We start from the raw sequence: 25,842 nt of genomic DNA on the forward strand, positions 1-25,842 counted from the left end.
CAGGGGGGAAAAGTAATTTAAATACTCCACATAAACTCTTATTAAACACAGAATAACGCTCGTCAAGTGAAGTGTGCCGAGTGTAAACTGTTATGTGACTCGGAGATTGCCGAGTGTTTCCGGAAACTGCCGAGCGGTGACGCCGAGTAGCAGCCGTAGCGACGCTTGTTGGGAGTTTAGACAAGCGGAGGGGAGCAAAATGGCGGACGAAGATATTACGCTTGATGGGAAACCTCTACAATCGCTCCGAGTCGCGGATTTGAAAGCCGCTCTGGAGCAGAGAAACCTCCCAAAAAGCGGACAGAAAAACACTCTCATCAAGCGACTGAAAGGGGTGAGTTTTCTCCCGTGTTGTGGACGCCTGTGTCGAGTCTGGCTAAGTTCAGTAGGAGGAGAGAGACGGAGGAGGAGGAGGAGGAGGAGGAGGGGGGTTAGTAACATTAGAGGCCGTAACGGTGCGTGTATGTGTGTGTGTGGGCTCGGAAGCGGGAATACATAAACCGCCTCGCTTGTCGCGCTGTTAACGCACAAACAAACAGTTTTTGTTTTCGTTTTATTTTGTAGTTGACGGTGTGAAGTAACTGGCGGCCGACCGAGCGGCTACTTAACTGGTAACTACTACTACTCGCCGACCGTGCATCGTGTTGCACAGCAGTTGAACTGTGCACCTGTCAAGTCGAGGCCTAAGCTCAGTGCAAGCGAGCGGCGAGCGGCGAGCGAGTAGCCGCACATAGTGTACAGTACATGTCCAACCGTGCCCGCGCTTTGTGTGTGTGTGTGTGTATGTGTGTTGGAGTGACGGGGACGCGCCCCGCGATGTAAACACACAATTTTCCGAGCTTCGCCAACGAGTGTTTTCTGTTTGTTTTTTTTTGTTTTTTTTAATGCAATTTTATTTCGAGTTGTAGTTATTATCACAACAACACTGTTTGTTGTTGTTGTTGTTTTTCTTAGCAGCCATATGTTCCAGGGCCGTAGCGAGGATTTTTTTTTTGAGTAACACCGAGGTCATGAGTCATATTTGCCCTCTGACTGCAGCTAAACATGTTATCAGGCATCTAAAATAAAGCCAACATTATTATTACTATTCATTACTTACTTATAAACCAGGGGTCTTCAACATTCTTCAGACCAGGGACCCCCAAACTGGTGGAGAGATGGAGCAGGGACCCCTTACTATACACATATATATTGTATAAAATTGTGTTTTACCTATATTAAGCTGGGCCTAGTGTCATGTATAAAGCTATTCAAATAATTATACACAGGTTCATATATTAAACATGTATAAAATTGTGTTTTACCTATGTTAAACTGGGCCTAGTGCCATGTATAAAGCTATTCAAATAATACACAGGTTCATATATTAAACATGTAGTACAGGTACAGTGAGTAGGGGGGTCGTGCCACTACCATTTATAAACAAACCATGTTCACTGGTACCAATGCTGATATGAACAATGTCTGTCAATTGCATGAATCATGAATACAAGCTATTCACATCAAAGTTTTTTTTTTAAATGTAAATGTGGGAATTAAAAAAATATAAAAAAGGTCTACTCAAATAAACCAAAAATTTTGCGACCCCCGTTTTTTATATAATGTGTTCACGTTTTATTTCGCACAGCTGTAAAAGCACCATTTTAAAGAGAAGTTATGTGGTGGATGTAATGAATCCTTTATTTATTTATGTATATATTGGTCTACAAGTTTTCAAATGAATTTTGAGTCATAATAATGTAATGTTTGGAAGTGGATTGCAAAAACAGTACAGACTAGGAGAGTGGGGTTACTTACTAGCATGCAACAATGGTTGAAGTCTGGTTTGAGCCAAGGATTGTGTAATTACATGGTATGTCAGTATGCCCTCAAATGTTTAATTTATAGCCTGGGTTGCTGAAATTATCCAAATACCCAGAGAGTATAAAGTGAATATGACCTCAGTGTCCACAGTGGTAGTCATGGCACTGGGAGGCAGCTGTTTATGTACTTTTTTTTTTTTTTTTTTAAGGATTGCTTACTAATACAAGAGCAGGGCCTGCATATCATTTTGTTTATCGTGTTTTGTGCCAAAGAAAATACTACTTCAGCTGATAGGAACGTGTTACTACTAATTATTTCACCACAAAATCATGGCACCGTGCCACTAGTGTTTCCAGTTTCGCTGTGATTTGCATACATTGAAAGCCTGTGTGAAACTCAGCCAAGCTTTCAGTAAGATGGCCTATCACACACATGTTACACTCAAGTTAGGTGCCGTTGATTTTTGAGATGCGGGAGAGTGTATTTGTAAGAAGAATAATGCAAAAGTTACAGCAAAACTGGTTTGCATCAAAGAAAATAACCATTGTCGTAGCTGGTTTTGTAGCCACATTTAGTATTAATTGAAATAAGTGCTGAAAAAAAACTTAAAAGTTCTCAGTTTGAGTCCAGCTAGAGAACATTGTTGCAGCTCTTTCTCCTTCACTATCTGCAACAAAAAGACATAACAATACATAAGCAGAAAGACTAATGATTTATTATGCAGTGTACTCATCAGTATACAGTAACTTTAACTAATTCCCTTATTCCAACAGGCTCTGATGCTGGAAAACCTGCAGAAGTCATCCTCCTCCCACAGCGGGCTGCAGCCCAACTCTCAGGTACAAGGGGATGTTTAAAGATGCGTCACTTTGTTCATTCTTTGACAACAAACCTGATCATTCCTGTCATTTCTAAGCTGTTATTTGGTCCTCATTGTGTTGTAGATCGGGGAGGAGATGTGCCAGAACAGCTTCATAAAACAGTACCTGGCCAAGCAGCAGGAGCTCCTTCGCCAGAGGCTGGAGAGAGAGGCCCAGCAGGAGGAGGAGGCCGACGGTAGGAACCCAGAGGGCGTGTGGTCATGACGGGTTAATCCTCATTTTAGTACTGACCCTTAACCTTTTGCCTCTTTGCCTCTGCGCTGACAGAAAGCCCAGCAGTGGCAGAGGAGGACGAAGACCACTCAGAGGACAACGACACCTCTTCCTTTGTCCCTGACAAGGTGAGCGACGTCCACACACCGGATAAATAAAACGAGTAAAATGAGGATTTCTTCCACCAAACAGGACACATGCAGCTGTTACACACACGAACCATACGTGAAAAATCTGTTTTCTTGAGTCCTTTTGTGTTCGGTTTCAAAATTAAAGGACCAATCCAGGCAAATTTAACCAGGGGCTCTAGTCTCCTAATATTTAGTTTCCTAATATTTTAGGTCTAAATGAATGAATCTGAAGATTTTCTTTTTAATGGCTCCTGTTCTGCAGTATTTCTGTGTGTCCCTGCATCGCCACAGCAGCGTATAATGGGAGCAGACGGAACTTAGGCTGTTTACATCCCACAAAACCGCAATTTTTCTTCACAGACAATGTCAGATGGCTTCAAACATAACATTGTGATGATTTTCAAATAATTGAATGGTCATTCAATGAAAAGAAAAATCGAACAGTTTATGAGACGTCTTGTCTGAAAAATGTAAACGTCCCTTTTTACTGTGGCAAAAAGAGAAACATGGAGACACTCCTACAGCCACCAGAAAGCTCTGTGAAACTCTGTCAAATAAAAAACAACTGAAACTGCAGCGCATACTCTGCAAAATGTGGACCTTTATGAGAAGATACTGGAGAATATTCACGTTTTGACGAGAGGAGACTTCGTCCTCATTGTGCGCCCATTACATGGCGAGGACTTAATTGAACGGTACCGCTGTCGTGATTTCATTTTTAAATGACGGACAGCTGTTTTTCAGGCAGTGATTTAAAATGACGGGCTGGTGGTACCGCTGCTCCGGTACGGTGCATTCAGGTACCAAAATGTGGTACTGTTTGACTTTACGTGAATCGATACGGTGGGAATTTGGTGAATCGATTCGGTCGGTACCAAAAAAGGTACCGAATGTCGGTACCCATCCCTACAGGAGACATTAAAAAGAAGATATTCAGATTCTATTAGACCCAAAATATTAGGAAACTATGGTTGAATTTGCCTGAATTGTCCTTTAAAGTAGGCATCGCTATAACAACTGTGATGTTTTAGAATTAAAGATCAACTCATCTATAATATTCTACATAATGTATGTATCATACGTCATGTCAATGTTTATGCCCAGCAGCATCGCGCCAAACCCTCTCAGCCTGAAATGTCCCGGGCGGAGGAGCGAGGAGGAGGAGCTTCGGTCATCGGTCACGGGATGGTGGCGTACAGCGCTGACATGGGCGCCGGTCCGGCTCTCCTCAGCCAGGGCGCCGCCGCCGACGCTCCGGGAACCAGGATGACAAGAACCATGATGGGACACAAGGAGCCACCTGCGCCGTCTCCTCCCCGCGCCGTCGCCTCCCTGTCGGTGCGCGTCCTGGGTAAGCCCGACCGCCAGGGCGTGCCCCCCGCCGCGCCGCGGGCCCCGGAGAAGGAGGGCACCGCCCCCAGCGAGCCGGGGTCGGCCCACCCCGTGCTCCACCTCAGCCGATCCGCCGGAGCGTCGGCGGCGAGCAACGTCCACAAGGACAGCGACGAGGACGACGGGGACGACGAGAGTGATGATGACGACGAAGAGGACTGGGGGCCCGGTCCCGGCACGGCGCGGAGGGGCAACAGAGCCCCCGCCCCGCAGCCGCAGCAGATGCCCCCCAGTGCACCGTCGGCGTCAGCGTCGGGCGCTCGATCCAAACGCAAGCTGCAGCCGCCGCAGCACATCCCGCCGCCGCAGGTTCACCACACGCCCATGCAGCTGCGCCACCCGACGCCGCCTCCGTCTCCGCCGCCCGACCTGTTCCCCCTCCCCGACACCCCCAAGCAGAGCCCGCCGGACCCCGACGACCAGGACGGAGACGGCCCCGAGCCCGCGCGCCGCCAGAGGGGAGCCGCGTCTTTCCCGCCTCCGTCCCTGCAGAGGCAAGACTCCGACTCCAGCTCTCGCTCCAGCAGCCCCGAGCCGCCCGCCAAGAGCCGGCCCGGACCGCTGTCGCTGCTCGTGCACAAGATGGAGTCGGAGCGGGCGCTGCACGCCTCCTCCGCGGGGCCCGTCTCCTCCGCCGGGACGTCAGGAGGAGACGCCGCCGCCGCCGCGCACTCCATCGCCGGCTCCTCCAGCGAGTCTCCGCTGCAACGGTTAGAGAGGAAGAGGCAGCAGGAGAACAGGGAGGTGGAGGAGAAGGAGAAGGAGAAGGAGAGACGGAAAGCACAAGAGGAGGAGCGGGAGAAGCAGCGCCTGGAGGAGGAGAAGGAGAAGGAGAAGGAGAAGGAGAGGAAGCGGCAGGAGGAGAAGGAGAAGGAGAAGCAGCGTCAGAAAGAGGAGCAGGAGAAAGAAAAGGAGAGACAGCGCCAGGAAGAGGAGAAGAAGAGAGAGGAGAAGCGGCTGAAGGCGGAGGAGGAGCAGCAGCAGCGGGCCAAGAGGCAGCAGCCGGCGGCGGCCAAGGTGGTCGTGACGGAGGCGCGAGAAGATTCAGGCTCCTCGTCAGATTCTGACTCCAAGTCCGACTCCTCTTCATCACAGTCGTCCTCCTCCTCCTCTCGGGACAAGCCCGGCGCCGGCAGGCAGCCGAAGGTCAGTGATCCAACCGTCTCTACACATCGCAACGTCCCCCCGTCCTGCACAGCCAATGAAATCTCTTTGTCACTATTCGCCTTTCATTGTTTTCACTTTTCACAACATTTCACAGAAGACAGACCACGGACGACGAGAGGCCGAGGACGAGAAAAAGACCAACCTGGGTAAAGGGGCGGAGAAACGACACCTCCCGAAAAGGTCAGTACCATCACGTGTCATTAAAATACTGATAATCCTTGATGTAATTGATTACTCATATTACCTGAAGGTGGAGTTGAAAAGTTACACCTGCACAGGGATTTGCATCTGGATCCTGTATGCACCACCTCCTTTTTTTTTTTTACAAAACACAACTCTGCCCACATCTTTCCCAGAATGATTAATAATAATGAATTAGCTTCATAAAATGCTTCTTTATAAAAGAAAAATAGATATTTATGTAACTGTACACCATATCTATACAGCATAAAGAGCACTGTGTGTGTTATTGAATAATATAATATGATGCACATATTTCTCTAATGGCTCCCTGTAATATGTCACAACACTGATATACAGTCTGTATCAAATGAATTTAGTGTTTTTCCAGGTTCCTACTCTCTCTATCAGCCTGCATCATTATGGCACTGATGTGTATCTTCTTTGCTCCTTATGTCTGACTGTATTTGAATTTAAACAGGCCTTAGCAACAAATCTGCAGCATGCTGGAAGAAAAATGGATTTAACATTTCATTAACGAGTCACAAATAAAACACTGAAGCACCCCTGTGTAGAGCTTAGATCACCGGCCGCTGTGATTTATCATAGAAGAGACAAACACAAAGATGTACAGTATTTATGATTCGCCTCTCTGGATGTCTCAGTTTACTTTTGACTTTGGAGGCACGGGTTGATTGTATATCACATTTCAGGATTAACCTTCGCAGAGAGGCGAGAGAAGTTAAACACAGCGATGAAATCACAAAATCACTTTAAACCCCTCTGGCTGCTTTATTGATGAGCTTTTAAAAAAAACTAAACACTGTCATTGTGGCTGCACGCTTGACTTATTTTAACCTTCAGAGTAAAGAGCAAAAACAATCTGCATTTTTAATATGATTACCAAACAACAACATGTTGTGAATATTTCCTAAACTTTAATAAATGTATTCATATTTTAGATGTGCAAGGTAATAGAGGACACAGTTTTTTGTAAGGTGGTTTTTGGAGATCACGGTTCACTGGCTGCGTTCATGAAATATTTACAGCTACAACAAAAAGGGCTGTGTCATCACTGAAGCTGAATACTCTTAACACGAATACGGTGGTCTTGATAATTTCCTTTTTCGTTTGTCAGCAATGGGCAGCAGGCTTATAAACGGTCTGTGCCGTCTGCCCCAATTAAAAACATTGGCCACAGAGCTGACAGCATGCCTACAAGATGTTTTAAAGCAGACTCGGTTGTAAACACACCCAAGTGCTTTTCTGTCATGCTCCTAATTATAGCAGCTTGTATTCCTTGTCAGGTGTTTAGTCTAGTTTAGTTTAGATCAGCTGCTGCTGCTCTCAAGAGAGGTAAACCATCCTGCTTATTCTTAATTCTTGTCTGCTTAATCTTATTTGGCTCAGTTTCTGGCAGCAGAGGCATTTTTGTTTTATTTTCTGGAATGCGCCACGTTTTTTTTTTTTTTTTTTTTTGAGCGTCGAGCGTCGAGCTTTTATTTTGAAAATCCTCAACCGGAAGGTGTTTTTTCCTCCCACTCCCGCAGACTTGACGCAGGTCTCGCTAGCCAACATGGCCGTCATGCATGCATTGCATCCCTGATACCGACGCAGTGTGCGGGGCTAATCAGCAGCACAGACCATCGCGACCGGCTTGTTTTCTTTCCTCTATCTCGCGTCGCCGACCCGCCCGAGTCCACGTCTGGTCCCGAGAAACAGCGGCAGCGACACAGGGGGGTTGTTTTGTTGCTTCCCCCACGGGGGTTTTCCTCCTTTTCTCAAGGCCGGGGCCATAATGCTGTCCGAAGGCAACAAAAACGGGTAAGAGTGAGCCAGAGGGCGACCCAAGGCTTCAGGTTGCTGCTTGTACTTTTATTTTTTTGTACCTCCACTCATCCAGGAGGCATCGATGTATAAACTTAACCCGGTGTCTCTGTTTCCCTCCCGTCTCATTCACGCTGCTGGTTTTAGCCCCCCCCTTTTTTTTTTTGCTTTTTGCTGTTGCTGTTAAATTTCATGTCATTAGTCCACATTGGCCTGGTTTAGGAGCGTGTTACATGTGAGCAGGACCGGGGGTGGTGGTGGTGAGAGTCTTTTGTTGGATCAAGGAGCAGGGATTTTTTTTTCTTTAAAAGAAGAAAGGGGGGGGGGATGGGGTCTCCTTTCTTTTTTGATGTGAGCCTAAAATAGCCTTTCAATGAAGAAACATATTGATGAATAAATAATGGGCTCAGATTTCATGGTGTGATGGGAGGAAGCATGTGGACAGTGATTCTTTTCTCTCTCCTTCCCCTTCCTCCTCTGTCTGTCCTGTTGACCTCAACAGCGTCAGCCATGCCAGGTTCATTAAAGATCAGGGTTATTTAATCATTCCTGTATTAAAAAAACATATATTTTCTTATTTAAAAGTGAGATAATAAATGTTTAGTTTTCGCCATTAAGGCTCCATCATGACCATACTGCTCTGCATCTTGTCGTCTCGCCCCCAACGGAGGACTATATTTGTATTTTTAGGATTTGTGTGGCTGTAGCTGTTAATGATCTCACTGTTGTCAAGGGAGATCATTAAAGCAGACATCTGTTAGCTGTACAGTCGGTGTGAATGGGCCCTTATGGTGTGATATAATTCTCCCAGCTGGCATCAGCACTTACACTCTGGTTCCCTGGGAGCCGACCACTACATGTGCGACTTTAGTCCGTTTTTTTTTTTTTTTATGAGACCAGGGGTTTGATTAGTTGTTGGCAACCGCTCTCATGGCTGGATTAAGTCAGGTTTTCTATTCTTTTTTCTTTTGGAGAAGTAAAGGCTTATTTTAATGATTATGATTGTGTGTTATGTGCTTCCTCATTCCAGTCCTGTCGTATGAACACACAACGCTGTTTGAAATGTAGATGGGACGGTGCGGTGGGCTTCAAGGCTGAAATCTGAGAAGAAGAAAACCAGCCAGTGATTATTACATCACCTCGGCCTGGCCTTTTCCTCTTTTCCTGATCCCAGGGGGTTGTATTTCTACTTGACATCTGTCCCCCTTTATAGCCAGCGCAGGTGTGCCCCCGGCCTTGCCAAAAGAGCCCCCCGCCGCACACACACACACACACACACATACAAGACAACTGACATCCACACCTAGGGCAAATGGCGTGGCGTGGAGGAGCAGGCGGGGGGGTAAACGCTGTCCCTCTGCATACACTTTATGTCGGTGACTAATCTCTAGAGGAGGAGGCTGAACAGGCTCTCTGGCGCTGTGGGCAGGTTTCAGTAGTTCAGAAACTTAACGGCGCACTGAATAACTTTTTTTTTTGTTGCCAGTGGCGGTGGCGTTGCATATCATAGAGGAAAAAAAGAGAAAAAGAAAAGCCGAGCGCCGGTCCTCTGAGACCGTGTGCCTAATAGTTTGCCAGCTGGGGGATAATTTTACACTGGTGATCCAGTCTGAAAACCCCCCGAAGAGGAGGAATGACTTATTTTTTTGAAGGTCCAAAGCAACAGCGCGTCCAACGTCCGTCACCTGGTTGAAGAAGGAGAAGTGACTTTGATCTGATCTGAGTGGCGTCGTGTGCTGCGGCCGCAACTAAACGTAAATCAACAAAAAAAAAATCAATTTTCAGCTTTTCTATAAAATAGATTATTCCCTCGCTCCAGACTCTACATAGGACAGACAGAATAGGACGTTTGAGGACGTCACCTTGGGCAGATTCGTTGTAAAGAGCGAGCTTTGACGCTGAATCTCTTTATTTGATACTTTTAAGTGTTTTTAAGTGTTTTATTTACGTCCATCCACCGTGGCGTGCGATGCAGAGAAGCTAGCTGTGTAATGAATCAGACAACAGAGGAGAAATGTGCTGTGTGATGGAGAAGAGAGGGATGCTGGAGGAGGCGATCCTTCCTCCCACCCACAGGGTGCTGCCTCGCTGCCTCGCTGCCTGTGTCGTCACTCGGAGGCAGCAGAGGAGGACGGAGGCTCTCTGGTGGAGCTGGCAGGGGGCTGTTGAGGGGGGCAACTAAAAATATAATGATGATATCTGTTTGGATTCGCTCTGTCGGACACGACGGCAATAAAACAACGACGAAGACCGTCTGGTTGTTTCCACTGACTGAACACGGCTCAGATAGAGGTGTTTATGTTGTTTTTTGTAATGATGGATAAAGATAAAGATCACACACACACAGGAGTCAGCTGTTTGTGTGTGTGTTGTGGGCGAGGAGTTAGTTCGAGGAGTGTGTGTGTGTGTGTGTGTGTGTGTGTGACCCTCGGTGTCAGTTAGCTGGTGAGTTATTTATAGTCAGAGTGACCCAGATCGTTGGCCTCCAGCACCCTTCCTCTGACTCCTCCAGTCCGCCTCTGTCTTGTCCTACACATCGTTTCGTCTCCTCACACACACACACACACACTAAACCTTAACGTTAGTGTCCACTAGTCAGTGTCGAGCTCCGACAGGCCACATGTCTCTGTCTGGATTATTCACAGCTGGGTTATTAGTTACAGCTGCAACTCATGATAAGTATCCATCCTTATTGACCTGCTCTTTGTTTTTTATGATTAATACTCTAATTGTTTGATTTTCAAAACGTCCATACTCGTGCTGCTTGGTGCATTTTCATTGATACAGCTTTAAGTTATCACTTTGTTTTCATTCATACAGTGTTATGCAATATCAAATCACAGTTTTATGTATTTTACAGTTTTGATACTGGTGTTTCTTCCCTCTGTCACACTGACTCTGAGGTTGCATCCTAGTGTCTGAGTGGTCAATACCACTTATTTCAGAATATAAAACGTTAATAATATGCATCTTCTACAAATAGGAAGCATTGAATGTTGACTTTTTGTTTTCAGCTTGAGGAAAAACCAGCGTTTGACTTTTTACAATTTGAAAATTTCATCTTGTCACAGATTGAGAATCGGTCGACAACTTTGATCTCGATCTAAACGCCTCTTCTCTCTCCCGCCCTTCTCTCCTCCTCCTCACCCCCGTCCCCCCTCTCCCTCCGACTCGTCTCTTTTCCTCCTGCAGGGAGGTGTCGGAGCCCAGCGCCGCTGCCGTGACGGAGGTGGAGCCGGACTCGGAGAGCTCCATGGCCCAGCAGCCGGCCTCCGGGGCCGAGCCGGAGAACAACGAGAGCCGCCTGGAGGAGGTAAGGTCGCTGCCGGGGTGGGGGTGCCCGGGTCTCCTTTTTTTTGCTCCGTTTCCCACTAACCTGCATTCTCATTCACACACACACACATATATATAAATATAAATTATATATATATATATAAAGCATGTGTAGCTGGCAGTGGGAGTCGAGAGGGTCACTCAAAACCAACACAACTCCAGCGTTTTAACATTAATTGAATGTGTTTGGCACCTTTTTTGTAGATTTACTTTTTAGATTGAGTTTCTACACTGTATTTGTATTAATTAAATGTATTTTTTAAGGTGACCAAACAGGGGTTGAGTTGGAGTTGGGTCCTGACATAAACTGGAATGAACTAATCCTTTCATCTGTGTTTTTTTTAATGCAACTAATAATTTATAACCAGCTCATTCACATTCATGTAGACGATCTCTTCCGCACACGTCCATCGTCCGGCTGGGGCTTTGTAGAGGGGAGTTTAGCGCCGCTGTGGTAAATCAGACATCCATGATGCCACGGAGAGTGTGTGCATGCTCCTCATATCGCTGTCGTTGTGTATACTATGTGTTGGGGACTAGCAGGCAGCAAGAGAAACGCCAACACGCCAAGTCGGTTATCGATCGCTGTTTATCCTCTGTGGTCGGACTAAAGCGCCCTTAGCCGTCACGGTTGTGTTATTAGCACCACTCAGCTCTTTTTTCCGACGGCAGTTCAAACCATTTAGAAGCGCCGCCAAGCCGGAGGCAGAGGTAGTTGATGAGGAGGGGAGCTCTTTAACCGCTCGTGCATCTCGGTGATTTCACCACTTCAGCTTCATCTTCCTGCCTCTGCTCTTTCTGTTCTCGTGACACTCATCTCTTTGACCGCACTAAAGAGACAGTCTGGATAGTTTTGCCAGGGTGAGACCAGAGTATTTCACTCAGTAGTTTCCTGTATTTAAATGATAAAATAATTATAGACATTTTCACAACTAGGGATGTCACAATTACTTGTTTTCACAATTAATCGCAGTATTAAACGTTATGATTCCTAAATACTGTCACTTTCCAAAAAAGATAATGTTGGAAACTCGGAGGCAGATGTGCACCAAAGTTAAGGTAAATCTAAGAAATACTGGTCCATGTACCTAACGTAACGTACCATTGGTAGGAATTTAAATCTTAACGTGTCATTTGTGATAAAAAAACAATTAAAATAAACTTAACCTTTTGGTATAGATAACAATGAATGACTTGAATATTTAATACACTTTCCCTGGAGGATTAATAATTGGTTATATATTTATAGTAGAAACTTATATATAATATTTAGTGTAAATAATTAGTAATGTAAATAATTATATTTTGACTCGTATTTGATTTTACACATTCATATGTTGTGAAATGAATTGATGCATAATAATCGTAATACCATGATTATTAAGCACAACCCGAGTTACACCACGGATCGTTTGCGTTAGGGCGAAGTGCTGTGAGTCTCCGCAGGCGTCTGCTGTTGAAACCAGACGGCGATCGGCACCAGATACATAATACACTGCACGTTCTTATCTCGAGCGCCTCCGCCTCAGTTACATTTACTGGTGAGCTTCTGTTCCATTGAAGTTATTATCAGCATGCGCCCTTTCTTTTTTCTTTTTTTACTGTGTGTGTCTGTCTCTGTCTCTCTGTTTCTGTGTGTGTGTGTGTGTGTGTGTGTGTTTTGTTTCCCTCTTGGGTTTGTATGAGTAATGGACCCTGACAGTGTGTGTAGAGATGCATCAGGGCTGTTTCTGCTGTTTCTTTCGCCCTGTTTTCATTCTTCCCTGCTCTCTTGCTTCCTCCTTTCACTGCCTCTCTCTCTCTCTCTCTGTCTCTCTTCCCCTCTTTGTCCCCCCCTTTGACTTTACATCTTTTTGCCTTTTTTTTGTATTCCCATCATGAACGCTTCACTCTCACTATATATATTTATGGTGTGATTGCTGTTTAAAACCCCATTGATTGCTTTGTTATGAAGGTGCCCATGCCTCTTCCATTGCCCCTAATGGTACCTGCTGCGTACTACTACCACCACCTCCACCACCACCACCACCACCACCACCACCACCAACACCTCCTCCACTCCTCCTACTCCTCCTCCTACAACTCCTGTCCCGCTATGCCCAAGTGCGTTGCCGCCGCCGCCGGTACCTGAGTTAGGCCCAGAGTTGTCGTTGGCGACGACGACGAGTAAAAACCTGAGCGTCCCCCTCTGTAAGCCACCTCCGAGCCGCCATGATGCTGCTGAGCACGCCAGCCAGCCGGGGACTGGATGTCGCATCACACCACCACCACCAACCGACCGACAGACCGACACACAGCAGCAGCAGCAGCGGCAGCCATGGTAACTGCAGCAGCAGCACACAGTTGTCATGGCAACCCCAGCCTCAGGGGGGTTGGTTGGTTTGGTTTGGTTGGCTCGCTGATCTGATCTGAACCGGACTGGACTGTACCGTACCGAGCTGCTGCTGCACTTGTTGTGTGTGGTGGTGATGAATGATGATGATGGATGATGATGATGATGATGGAGGAGGAGGAGGAGGGGGAAGGGGGGAGGAAGGGGAGTGCGTCTAATGCTCCGATCGCCTCCCCCCCACCCACCACTATCTCCACCCCTACTCCTCTCTCTCTCCATGGCTTTTCCCGTCTGCCATTTTGAGGATACGCACAAGTCTCCCAAGTGTCGTCCCACCTCAACATCCATGCATCTGTGCCCCGAAAGCCAGATGCAACTCAGAGGAAAAGACAATAAAACTCTTCATTTTTTAATTTTTTTTTTTACTCCACCTCCAGTCCCATGCTGCCCTCTGCCTGTGGGGTGGAGTAATGACTTTGGACTGCTCTAATAAACCCATACAGTGATTTATGTCATTGCCCATTTTTCAGTTTTAAGCCTTTCAAACACGATAATCTGCGTGGAAGAGATGTTTGTGGGACTTTTTGGATGTGATTTATTTGACATTTTGGGCCTGTTTTTATTACTCCCAACATCTGGAAAGAAACGCCGGGGGTTTGGTCAAGTTTGAGGCTGTTATTTTCTCGCCTTGACAAGCTGACCAGCCTTTTAATAAAGGGGGACACATCTTCAAGTGATCGTCACAGGAGAACTGCATCCTGCATCGGCTCCACTGTAGCAGAGACTTTCAAGGACATGTTGCCAAACACCAGTAACGTGTGCATATGATTATGCACTGCGGATTTTTTTGTGTGGGTATAAACGATGCGTTGACAGACATTGATCGTCCACACCTGGGCCAAGAGAGCTGGATATGTCAACAGATCATCGCGTCTCCGTCCTCTGCAGCCACGCTCCCTCCGTCATTGAGCCTGAGTGTGACTCAGTGGATTTTCACCAGGAGGTAAAGAGATGCTGCTGCTGCTCTGGGCCTGTCAGATGGATAACTGCAGTTGCTGCTGTTATTTATTTATTTATAAATCCATCTCTTCACTACACCCACAACCTGGCCCCTTGCATCTCAGATGACTTCATGCGAGCGCAGAGGCATCGACGCCAGCGATGCCATAAGCCCTCTCCTGTTTGAGTGCGTCCCTGGATTGTATTTTTAAACCGAGCCAATTGCCGCTGGATTGTTTTAGCACCTTTTATTCCCATTAAGAGACTTCACACAGATTTTCCTCCTGTGCTGCCAACCCTGCAAAACCAACTGAACGGAAAGAAACCCATGAACTTAAAAAAAAAAAAAAACCACAGGAATTTGAATATCTTGGACAACAAATGAACATTTCAAAGGACAACCTGTTTGTTTCATTTTGACATTTCAGTTTCAACCAAATGTCAGAGAGACTTTGAGGACTGTACAATCGGAGAAGATGGACACCTTTTAACATTTAAAGACACTTAATTCAAGCCAAAGGATTGTTTTGCCAGCGATCGTGGACTCTTAACAAAGCGAACCTCAGCCTGACCCCCGTCTGAATCTCCCGGCTGCCCCCCTCCCCCCCGAAAAAGACTGAAACCTGAGCAGTCGATCAGCAGAGAAACGCTGCTCTCCCAAGCCCCATTCAAGAAAAAAGTCCAGTCCAAGTGATAAGTTCCCGCCTGGTGGCTAATCTGCACACTCAAAACGAGCCCCGCCCTCACTCCTCTGCCTTCTCTGATTGGATCCTTGTTGCCTAGATACAGTACACACTGTCGTGCGGGTTGGGCCATAGTCGAGCCAGTAAGGAATCAGGTGTCAAATGGTACCAGGAAATGACTTGTCATTATTCCTCTATTTAAAATGTTATATACACTTAAATGATTAATTGTATAAAAAAAAAAAAAAGAGGAAGCATTTTCATTCTTCCTGATTTTCTTTTTGTGAATAATTGTAATTTAGTACAAAAAAATGTTGAACAGTCAGGTGTACTGCAGTTTTAATTTGATACTTTGACACCAAGCTGATAATGATGCTCATCATGCATTTGACCACACTGTGCATCTACAGTTGTCTTGTTGTAAACACATTAATCCCCGAGGGTGAATTTTAACTGCAGTATCGATAAAGTCCTGCTGACTGATCTGATCTGATCTGATCTGTGAGTCTTCAGCGCTCAGTTCTCCACCTCTGCTTCACAGAACCAATCAACCGCATCACAACAGTGCGGACAGCAACTCCCCACCCAGAAATGATCATATTAATATGAGTGGTACACTATCGTCGCGCAATTTGTATGCTGAGAGCAGCGTTTAGATGGCGGATAATGAAATAGCTCCCGTCCTCCCTGTTAATGAAGGTCGTTGTTCAGGACGCCATTAAAGCTCTTAGAAAATTAAAGGGGGGGTGGGCGACGTTATTCATATATGATTTTAAATGTGAGAGTTAATTAGAAGGGTTCAATTATCTTTCATTTAGATGTGTCAAAAGAGTAGAAAAGCACAGACAAACCTTTTGAAAATAATCTCCCGGTTGGATTGAAATCACAGCAGGACGAGCGTGAAATGATCCTGGGCTGTAATAATTGTAGGGTTTCGGTAGTGAAAGAAATTTGCTAACCAGCAAATCGTGGGGAAATTAAATCCAGTCGGCGTTGTAAAGAGACGGGATCGGCTCTAACACGCTGACAGAGACTTCGCCGGTCGTCTTTTCTCAGAGCACTCACCATCTTGTAACATTATACCAGTTTAAGATGTGATCCAGTTTGAGTGCACAGGCCTACTCATGTCCTACTGCACAGCACGTACTGGGTTTGCCCTCTAGAGTGCATCCCACACACACACACATACACACATACTGTATATATGCACATGCACTGAAACACAAGGGAGGCCGTGTGATGATTTATCTCCGTGTCTTTGAGCAGAGGTGGAAGGCAGAGATGTGTCTGGAGTCTCTGTGTTATCGACCAAAAGCACCCTCCTCTTCTATTCTTTCTTAATGTAGTACAATTGGAGCCTCCGGGCTTCTGTTACTTACTTAACCCCCCCGTCCCCCCAACCCCCTCCTCCACTGTCCTGTTTCACCTCCTCTCTGTTTTTATGCCTGTTTGGGTCTGGACTCTTGGTTCTCATCTCGCCCCACGCCCCTGGGGTCTCTGTATGTTCTCTCTCTGTCTCTCTCCCCTTCAGAGCACCACTCCTAAGGCTTTCGCTGCTCGCAAGATATCCCTGACAAGTGAGTATATACCAGTTAAACGTTTCCCCCCGCCTCCCGGATCTTCCTACGTGAGGACAACACGAGGAAAGAGACAAGACAGAGAAAGAAAACATCCTGCCTTTTTTTTTTTTTTTTTTTAGTATTTTAAACCCTTGTGTTGCACACATTTTTCCTCCAGTTTTTCCTCTGCTGTGTCTCAATTCGAATACTTCCATGTGTACTTACTTCTGTAGTGCCCAAATTTCGACAGTTAATGTTGTCTTAAATCGTATACTGTCATTGTGCACTTACAATAACTAACGACCGCAACGGTTGCCAAAGTCTCCTTTTTTTTCTTTTGGACCGCTATTATCGCCTGTCAACACATCTACCGCTTTGTTTTGTTTGTAATTTCCACTAGCGATCATGAACTCTTTACTTTTTTTTTCTGTTTTGCGTGTGTGCGCCACCTGTTTAATGCGAGGTGGAGATAACGCCACCGCTGTGTCAGCTGGCTCGTCTTACTGGTGGAAAACATTTGCCCGCCGATATGTTCGTTTATATATTATATTCCGCTACGTAGCCACAACGGCGATCAATTGAGACGCACTTACATACTAAAAATAGTTAGTGTAACTATGGAAGTATTTGAATTGAGACACAGCAGTAGAAGTAGCAAGTGGTGGCATTTACTGGTTGCATCCAAAGAAAGTTGTTTGACACCCTTCAGAGCAGAGCAGCCGTAGTTCAGACAGTAGGCCTGTCCACTGGAGGCAGATACATAAACTAATTCATACTTCTTTCTTCTGTGGATGATAAAACAGAACTGCACCAGTGGTATCCTTTCACAATAAAGCGCTCTTGTAGCTCAGTTACACAGGATTCATCAGTGACACTTCAACAAACACTTAAGTGTGATTAATGTGCTGTTTTGTTAACACATACACAGTCACCAAGACATAGTTTACCCCACTATTTGAATATTGAAGCTGAATGCGGCCTCAGTCTCAATGTTTCCACAGCATACTGTACTTCCATCAGCTCTTTGTGGTTTTCCACATTTCCAATGAAAACCTTTCCAGTGAAAAATATTTAGCTTCAGCTATTAACATAAATATTTCTTCTTCTAGTTCGTGAGCTCACGGTGGCTTTTCAATCAAGTTCTCTTCAGCAAAGAGTAAATAAACCATTCTGCAGTGGATTTTCTGTCTTCTCGGTGATTAACAACATTTGTTTTTTGTTTGTTTTTTGCTCGTGCAGGCAGTAAGACGTCTCCAGCCACCACAGATGGAGGAGCAGCAGAGCCTGAGACGGGAACGGCAGCAGGGAGGAAGAGGAGGTGGGGCTCCAGCACGGCAGTCACCGCTAAGAAACCATCGATCAGCATCACCACCGACTCACTGAAGGTACTTACACAGCATAATCAATCAGGGAACAAGCCTATATTTGTTGTATGGAGTTATAGTTTGTGCTGTAACCTGTAAAAGTCCCTCAAAAGACAGTTTTAAAGGGTGGAAATGTTTTTTTCTCTATTACATCCTTATAATTAACTAACTACTTTTCTATTGATGCTTTGAGACTGAGCCGCTGACTGTGTTGTTTGTGTCTGTGTCCTTTCAGTCTTTGATCCCGGACATCAAAGTGAACCAGGAGGCCGTGGTCGAGCTTCACCCAGAGGAGCTCCAACTCTCCGGGGACGAGGAGAACCTGGACCCCAGCCGCGGCGACCAGGACAAAGGACTCAAGATCCGACGCACCGTCACACAGGTAGAGAGACGCACACATCCGTCCTGTCAGCTGAAAAAGAGAGAGCATTGTTTATTATCAACACATCTCAGGTTACATATCCATTTTCCTGCAAATCAGTGTGTTTTATTATTTTTTTTCCTACCTGTGTTTGCTCCCCAGGTCGTCCCAGGGGACGGTCAGGAAAATGGGCAGGCAAATGACGAGGAGGAGGTGGAGAAAATGGAGAAGGAAAAACAACGCAGGACCTCCAGAGACAAAAGGAAGAACAGTCTCTCTGAGGAAGCTTTGGAAACGCAGACAACCATCAAGATTGAAGGAGAGGCAAAGAAAGGTGAACTGCGTCACCTTCAAAGTTTGTGGGTTTTTAATTGCTGCAAATTGCAGGCTACAAATCTCTTCTGTCCTCCATCGTCCCTCAGGCAGAGCTTAATATTTTACCTCTTTGATTACAGACATACCTGTTTTTTTTTTCTCTCTCTCTCCCTCCCTCCGTTACCTGTCCCACTAACTCCTCTTCCTCATGTTTCCCTCAGTCACTCCCAGCGACAGTCTGGTGCGCCGCTCCATCAGTCAACAGAAGTCCGGCGTGTCCGTCACCATCGACGACCCCGTCCGCACAACTAGGCAGCCCTCGCCGCCTCGTGGCAAAGTCTCAAATATCATCCACGTCACCAACCTGGTGGGTTTGTAACTCGGTACATTACAGTACAAAAGACTGGAGGAAGCAGTGAAATGTGTTTGTTTTTTTTCTCCAAATCCGTCAAACCTTTGCTTCTTTTTGACAAATCAACATCTATTCATAAAGAGAGATCCAGTTTTTTTTTTACTTAATTTCCCCAGGAACTAAAATTATGTGGAGAGGAAAAGTTTGTACAGAGAAATCAAACATGTCCATATTCACCATACACATTTTTCTTGGATGAGACACGTTGTGTTGATGCCAGAGGAAACCACACCGCCGTCATACCCATAATTAGAGTCAGGAACGCTCACCCAGGTATTATGGCGGTAGTCAAGTATGACTTTAAGTTGGGGGTGCAGCGCATGACTAAACAGACTATGACAAGACAAGACATTACACATTTAATGACTAGCATTCACCGAGGTTTTTATTTAAATATGTGACTTAAAGTTACACATGGATAAGAGCAGCAGGTTTCTGATGCCACGCAACCCTCGGTAATGTCTGAAAAACAGGATGTCGTATGCTGCATTAGCGCAGAATCCAAACAAACAGGATGAAAGCGATGGGGTGAGACTGCAGACACTAAAAGCATCGACATTTCCGACTTGTGGAGTGCAGAAACAACTTTATTTTTTATATTCATCAGGAGAGAAAATGTGAAGTGTGGCCTGAAGGTGGCACCAGAGTAAACAATATGGTGTTTCCTCAATTAAAAGGTCTTTTTCCCAGACAAAGAGCTGAGTTGAGCTGAGTTTAGGACATGTCTCTGAGTTGTTGGACATGTCTCTGTTTGACTTCCTGTAGCACTGATCTATAGAAAAGGTGAAGGTGAGGATTAGCAGAGTGATTAGGGCTCATCCACTGGGGAATGTGATCGTTGGTGCCAGATGTTAAATAGATTTCATTCAGATTAAACCTGTAGGCCTCGTCCTCATCAGGACATGTTCAGATCTGATCTGATTAGAGCTGCAACAATTAATTGATTAATCGAACAATAATTAATTATTAAATTAATCGTCAACTATTTTGATAATCAAATTAATTTTTTAAGAAAAAAAGTCAAAATTCTCTGATTTCAGCTTCTTAAATGTGAATATTTCTAGTTTCGTTGTTCCTTTATGACAATAAACTGAGTATCTCTTTGGTTTGTGGACGAAACAAGAGATTTGAGGACATCATCTTGTGGTTTAGGAAACACTGATTGACATTTTTCAACATTTTATTGACCAAACAACTAATCGATTAATCGTTTAAATAATCGACAGATCAACCGATAATGACAATAATGGTTAGTTGCAGCCCTAGATCTGATCTGATCTCTCAGTGCTCCGGTCAATACTTAGAGAGCAGAGGGATTGAAACTCTTAATGTACATTACAGTGATCTCTCTCCCCCATCCATCCATCCTTCCTGAGCTCTGACTCTAATAACTGAGTGGTTGTGTTTTATTTTTTTCTCCTCCTGAAGGTTCGACCCTTCACTCTGGGCCAGCTGAAGGAGCTGCTGAACCGAACGGGCTCCGTGGTGGAGGAGGGCTTCTGGATCGACAAGATCAAGTCTCACTGTTTCGTCACAGTGAGTACCAATTCACTGATTCACCGTTGAACATTTTTGGGTTGTGTTGGGCATTCGTGCATGAGCCAGTTATTTTTAAAAGATGGTTTGGTGTTAGAACTTGTTTACTTCTGAAACAGACATTAAGGAAACAAGTGCAAAAATCAGCTTTTGCATGAAAACGGCCGAGTTCAGATCTTGGTAGAAAATATTTGTGTGATTATTTTCTCACCTCACCTTCAGCGGCGTGTTCGCCTCCATCCGGCTCCATCTGTTCAGTGTGCGCTGGTTAGGATGTGATGTAACCCTTTTTTTTTAAAAGATAATTTCCAGATTTTCATCCTGTTCCCTCTCCTCCCATCTTCACAGTACGCTACGGCAGACGAAGCGGTCGCCACCAGAGCTGCCATCCACGGGGTCAAGTGGCCGCTGAGCAACCCCAAGGTCCTCTGCGTGGACTTCTGTGAGCAGGACGAGGTAATGAACGGCGTGAAAAGCCAAAGTAGAGACTTAATTGTTCAGCTGTCAGCACCACACGTAGTGTAGTGGAGAATGACTTGGATCGCAGTCGGTGGTGGAGAACATACAGTATTTCAGCCCTCAGGTGAAATCTCATTATTTTACAGTATGAATGAATCATTTTCTCTGACACACGTGATGAGCCAACAAAGGGAGCAAAGGACCACTAGTAATTATACCCTGAATCATTTTGTAGTCTCTTGTTATCCCCTATTTTAAACCATATCAAAAAGATTATAAATAAACAAAATCCAATGATTACTAATTAAGATTCGATTTACAAAAAAACCATACTTGAATAATCGATAATTAATAACGTAATTCACTTATAGAAGAACTTCAGAGTTGATGATTCAGCATTTCTGTTAAGGTGCAGTGTGTCAGATAGCGGGCGGCTTCTGCTCTCCCAAGTAAAAACGTATGAGAAATGAAATATTAACAGGTTTATTTTTGGAGATGAGCTTCCACACACTGTACTACGAGACCTCTGGGGTTGTTTTGAACGTGTGGGCAGTGTCGAGTCGTCCTCCAGGTTTTTGCTCTCTGTTCAAAGTGGGAGAGAGTTTCAGCACGGTCTCTTATCTCTGGTGTTACACGGCACATTTCACCGTTCGCTGCAGCTGCCAGATTCAACTGTGTATAATTTTTTTATTTGTTGGCAGCCGATAATCAGTTTGATTTATGACGAGACATAAAAGACCTAAACGATCCTCGGATGTTTAATGCATCTGTTTCTAAATTTAGCGTTCTCTCTCCATACCGTTAAATTTAAACATCCCTGGATTTGTGTCTTCATTTCCCACACAGCTGGACTTCCACAAAGGCGTCCTGAAGCCAGAAAGAGAGGAGGACCATGTGACCCCGCCAGGCGTCCCTCAGGCCCGGCTGCCTCCGCTCATGCCCGAGCGAGACAGGGACAGAGAGAGAGAGCGCGACAGGGACCGGGAGCGCGGAGACCGGGAGCGAGACCGAGGAGTCGCCATAGGAGGAGGAGGAGGAGGAGGAGGCGGCGTAGGAGGAGTGCGCGACCTCTGGGCCGAGCGGGAGAGAGAGATGGAGCGGAGGGAGCGGGCCCGCGGCGAACGGGAGTGGGACCGGGACAAGGTCCGGGAGTTCGCGCGACCGGGAGAGGACGGACGGCGGTCCCGATCCAGAGAGAGGGAGAGGAGGAGGAGGGAGAGGGGGAAGAGCAAGGAGAGGAAGACGGATAAGAAGGGTAAGAGGCTCGAATCAGACGGCGCTGACGTGTTTTCTACTTTATGACAGAATATTCACCCGTTCTGTGTTTTCTCCCCAACAGAGAAGGGAGACGAACCTCCCGCTAAACTTCTAGACGACTTGTTCCTCAAGACCAAAGCGGCTCCGTGTATCTACTGGCTCCCCCTCACCGAGGAGCAGGTGGGTCCTTCACACACTGATTGGGGTTTCGCACCGGCAGGGCCTGGTTTCCCGAACCCAATTTTGAACGGGCCGGCGCTTTCAGATTGAAAAAAATAACAGGTTTAGAACCTGAAGAGTCTGTTCTCAAGGAAACCAAGAAATAGTTGGTTCTTCCCTGTGAACCGTGACATCAGGAGGAGGAGGAGAGGGCAGCCACTGAAAAATAATTTGCAGTGGTCTTCTGAAGAAATGAAATGTTTCGTGGCGATTTGGGCGTTTGCAGAATCTCAAGAAAAGCTACAAGTAGCTAAAAAGTACAAGAAAGAGCAAGTTGTATGAATTTCCTTTTGGGGGCTTAAGTAAAGTAATTCTTGTCTTTGAACTTGGTAAAGAGATGGTTAAGCCTGGGTTCACTCCAACGCCAGACCAAATAATGAATAAACTTAAAAGGGATAGTTCAACATTTTGGCCCATTGCCATAATCCCTATAGTCAAAGCAGTAGGTTCGTTACCTACTACGCTACAGAGGCTCATGGGATTTCTTGGTTTCCCTCATCAAACTCATCAAATACACAATCCAACAACTCCAAAACGCTCTGGTGGACAAGTTGTGACCTGCACATTCACCACGCTAGGAGATAATAACGTAACGTTACGAGACAGAGTTGTTTTAGAGGTAAATTCATACAAAACTGCTGATGCGTTACCTTGAATTGCACCAACAATTAAAGGTAACAAACCTACTTCTAAGACTATAGGGATTATGGGCCAATTTGCCAAAATGTTGAACTATCCCTTTAAAAAAAACTGAAGAAGGATTACTGAGACGGCAGAAAAGCAAAAAGTGCGCTACTGTTACTGTTTACTTGCACCTGAGTAGCGCAGAGTAACGTACGGCCACTTTGGCTCCACTTGGTGTGAACGCTGCTGGTTCTCCTGAAAGCACCGAGGTTCTGAGACTCCAGAACGGAACCAGAACCGCTTCCGTCTGAAAGCACCAAGGTTCTAAGACTCCAGAACGGAACCAGAACCGCTTCCGTCTGAAAGCACCCGAGTGTTCCCAAATTCAGCAGTTTCTTCTTGAGATTTTTTGGGGATTATTTTGTTATATGTATTTTAGAGATTATGTATGAGTTGGTATAATTGTGTTAATTTTTGTATGTTGTTATTTATTTGAGTCTGATGTAAAGGATTTATATCCTGTATCAGATATTTTTCATTAAATTTCATTAAATTTAATTTCTGGTTGCGATTTCCCTCGTACATGTGAGTTGACCGCTTGTTTTTGTCCACCAGGCGGCGCAGAGGCTTCTGGACCGCACGGAGCGACAGAAGGAGCGCGAGCGACGGCGCAAGGAGCAGCAGGATGAGGAGGAGAAGAAGCGGGAGGAGGAGAAGAAGGAGAGGCTGAAGGGCCGCGAGAAGGACGGTGGCGGCGGCGGCGGGGGCGGCAGCGGCATCGGCGGCGGCGTGGCAGCGATCGTCGGAGCGGCCGGGGGGCGAGGGCCCGACGGAGACCGAGAGAGGGACCGCGGCCGAGACAGGGAGGGGGACAAGAAGAGGGACAGCGGTCACCGGCCAAGACGACCCTCGGCCGGCGCCGGCGGCGGCAGCGGCGGCGGTGGTGGTGGTGGTGGTGGCGGACGGAGGTCCCGTAGCCGTAGCAACCCTAGGGACCGACGCCGCTGAGGAGAGGGAAAGCCGAAGATAGATAGAGAGAGAGAAGAGAAAAAGAGAGAGGGAGGCAGCGTAGCAGAGGACACGGCAGACAGGAAGTCCGCCACCTCTGTCTCCACCTGCCCCCCGCTGCGCTTTAAATCGTCCACCTTGACGCCGGCGTTGTCTTCCACACACTTCTGCCATTTCTCCCCCCCTTCCTCCTCCTCCTCCTCCTCCCCTACTTCACCTCCTTTGATGTCGATTCACACAGAAAAATATTAATTACATGTTTGATTTATAGTTTAAGGTTACGGTTCATCTAGCTCCTCCCTCCCTCCCCTCCGTTCTTCTTTTTCCTCTTTCTTGTCTTCCAGAAGCAAAAATCCCCCTCTCCTCTCCTCCCTCTCCCTCCATCCATCCATCCCAGTAGAGAGCAGCGTTCCTCCTCCTCCTCTTCGTCTCTGTGTAGTGTTGTTAATTATCCTCCGTTGAAGAAAAGAAGCAGGGAGGGCGGTGGTTTTCTGGCTCGCCTCAGCATTTTGTCCCACTGAGGTTTGGGAGCTTGCCTCTGTATTTTAGTTTCTGTGGGTGCACAGTTCCTTCCTCCTTCAGAGCCCTGTAATAAAACCAGTCCAAAATAGATCCCTGACCTTCAGATATTTTCTAGGATCGTTTTTTTTTTAGTGCTTCACTCTTCAGCACTAAGATTTTTTTTATATATATGAATATATTCAACTTAGGGTCACAGGCCGTCGAGTTATTTTCTTTTATTGGAAGTTTTATGCATCATGTTTATTTTTCTTTCTTTTTTTCTGCCTTGGAGGCTTTGTTGTGTGTTATAGCAGGTGATGTTTGTGCGAGTGATAACCTTCACCCCTCCCACATGGGTACAACTGGTACTGAAGTCTCAACACTGTAACCTAGAAAAGAGCGATAGGAAGAGACGGGGTATTACTACTACGCTGTGGTGATGCGCAAGAGAGAAACATATAAATGCCCATGTTTGTATTTTGGTGGAATATTTACAAAGGGGCATGAAATTCTAGACAAAGTGGAGATTTATTCTGTAAACGACTACAGGAAGCTGACCTTCCCTGCACTGAAGTCTCCGGTTGGAAATCCCTCCTATGACCTTTTCAATCATATATATTTAAGAGGGAGGTAAAAGGAAAAGTTTATCTTCTAATAGATTAAAGGTTTCAATTTTAATATTTTTAATTTTATGTTTTTAGTTTGAAACAGTTCGATTTTGTTGCTTTTTTTTCTCCTCCTGCAAGTGCTGAATGTACCGAGAATTTAAAAAATGAATAAATTTAAATTGGTTATCAAGATTGTCTGCTCTGCTTTGGGTCATTTCTGTCTTTTATTTGTATTTTTGATGAAAAAAAAGTCACACTCTGATATTTCTCTTTAGCTTTAATTACGGTATGCACTTGCTGTGGCATCGTTTCGATAAGCTTCTGCAATGTCATTTATTTCCGTCCACAGTTGCATTAATTGTTAAGATATTAACTTTACTCACATTGGACCACGTTTCTTCCTTTAAGATTATGGTTCCCCACTATTCTTCCAGTTTTTAATAATGTGTTGGACATTTCTTAACCCAATTCTAGTCTCAGCAATCTCCTTAGATGTTTGATTCGCCTGGTGCATGCCAATAATTTAACCCTTCTGAAACAGATTAACATCTTTTCCACAACCACAGGAAGTGTCTTCCAACATGGTTGTTTAAGAATCAGTTAGGGTTAAATAAGTTGTTCCCAGCTGAAACATAATCATCCGTGCAGTAATTATCCAATGGGAGACTCTTATCTATT

General features: G+C 45.6%; 1 protein-coding gene across 2 annotated transcripts; it reads left to right on the forward strand.

The window, feature by feature from the left end:
* Positions 1-145: 145 nt before the first annotated feature.
* Positions 146-25,354, forward strand: acin1b (apoptotic chromatin condensation inducer 1b). Of its 2 annotated transcripts, none has more exons than XM_083993223.1 (17): positions 146-334; positions 2,577-2,642; positions 2,748-2,859; positions 2,952-3,025; positions 4,133-5,566; positions 5,682-5,767; positions 10,787-10,907; positions 16,473-16,518; positions 17,740-17,885; positions 18,100-18,246; positions 18,388-18,559; positions 18,762-18,907; positions 20,381-20,488; positions 20,837-20,944; positions 21,794-22,202; positions 22,287-22,384; positions 23,663-25,354. In XM_083993223.1, exons 1-17 carry the CDS (start codon positions 200-202, stop codon positions 24,053-24,055), a joined length of 3,801 nt encoding a protein of 1,266 aa, XP_083849349.1. In that variant the 5' UTR covers positions 146-199; the 3' UTR covers positions 24,056-25,354. The 2 variants fall into 2 exon arrangements, with proteins under 2 accessions (XP_083849349.1, XP_083849350.1); XM_083993224.1 differs by having other exon boundaries at positions 4,136-5,566.
* The last annotated feature ends 488 nt before the right edge of the window (positions 25,355-25,842 follow it).

This window comes from Trachurus trachurus, assembly GCF_905171665.1.
Source record: "Trachurus trachurus genome assembly, chromosome: 18".
NCBI lineage: Eukaryota > Metazoa > Chordata > Actinopteri > Carangiformes > Carangidae > Trachurus > Trachurus trachurus.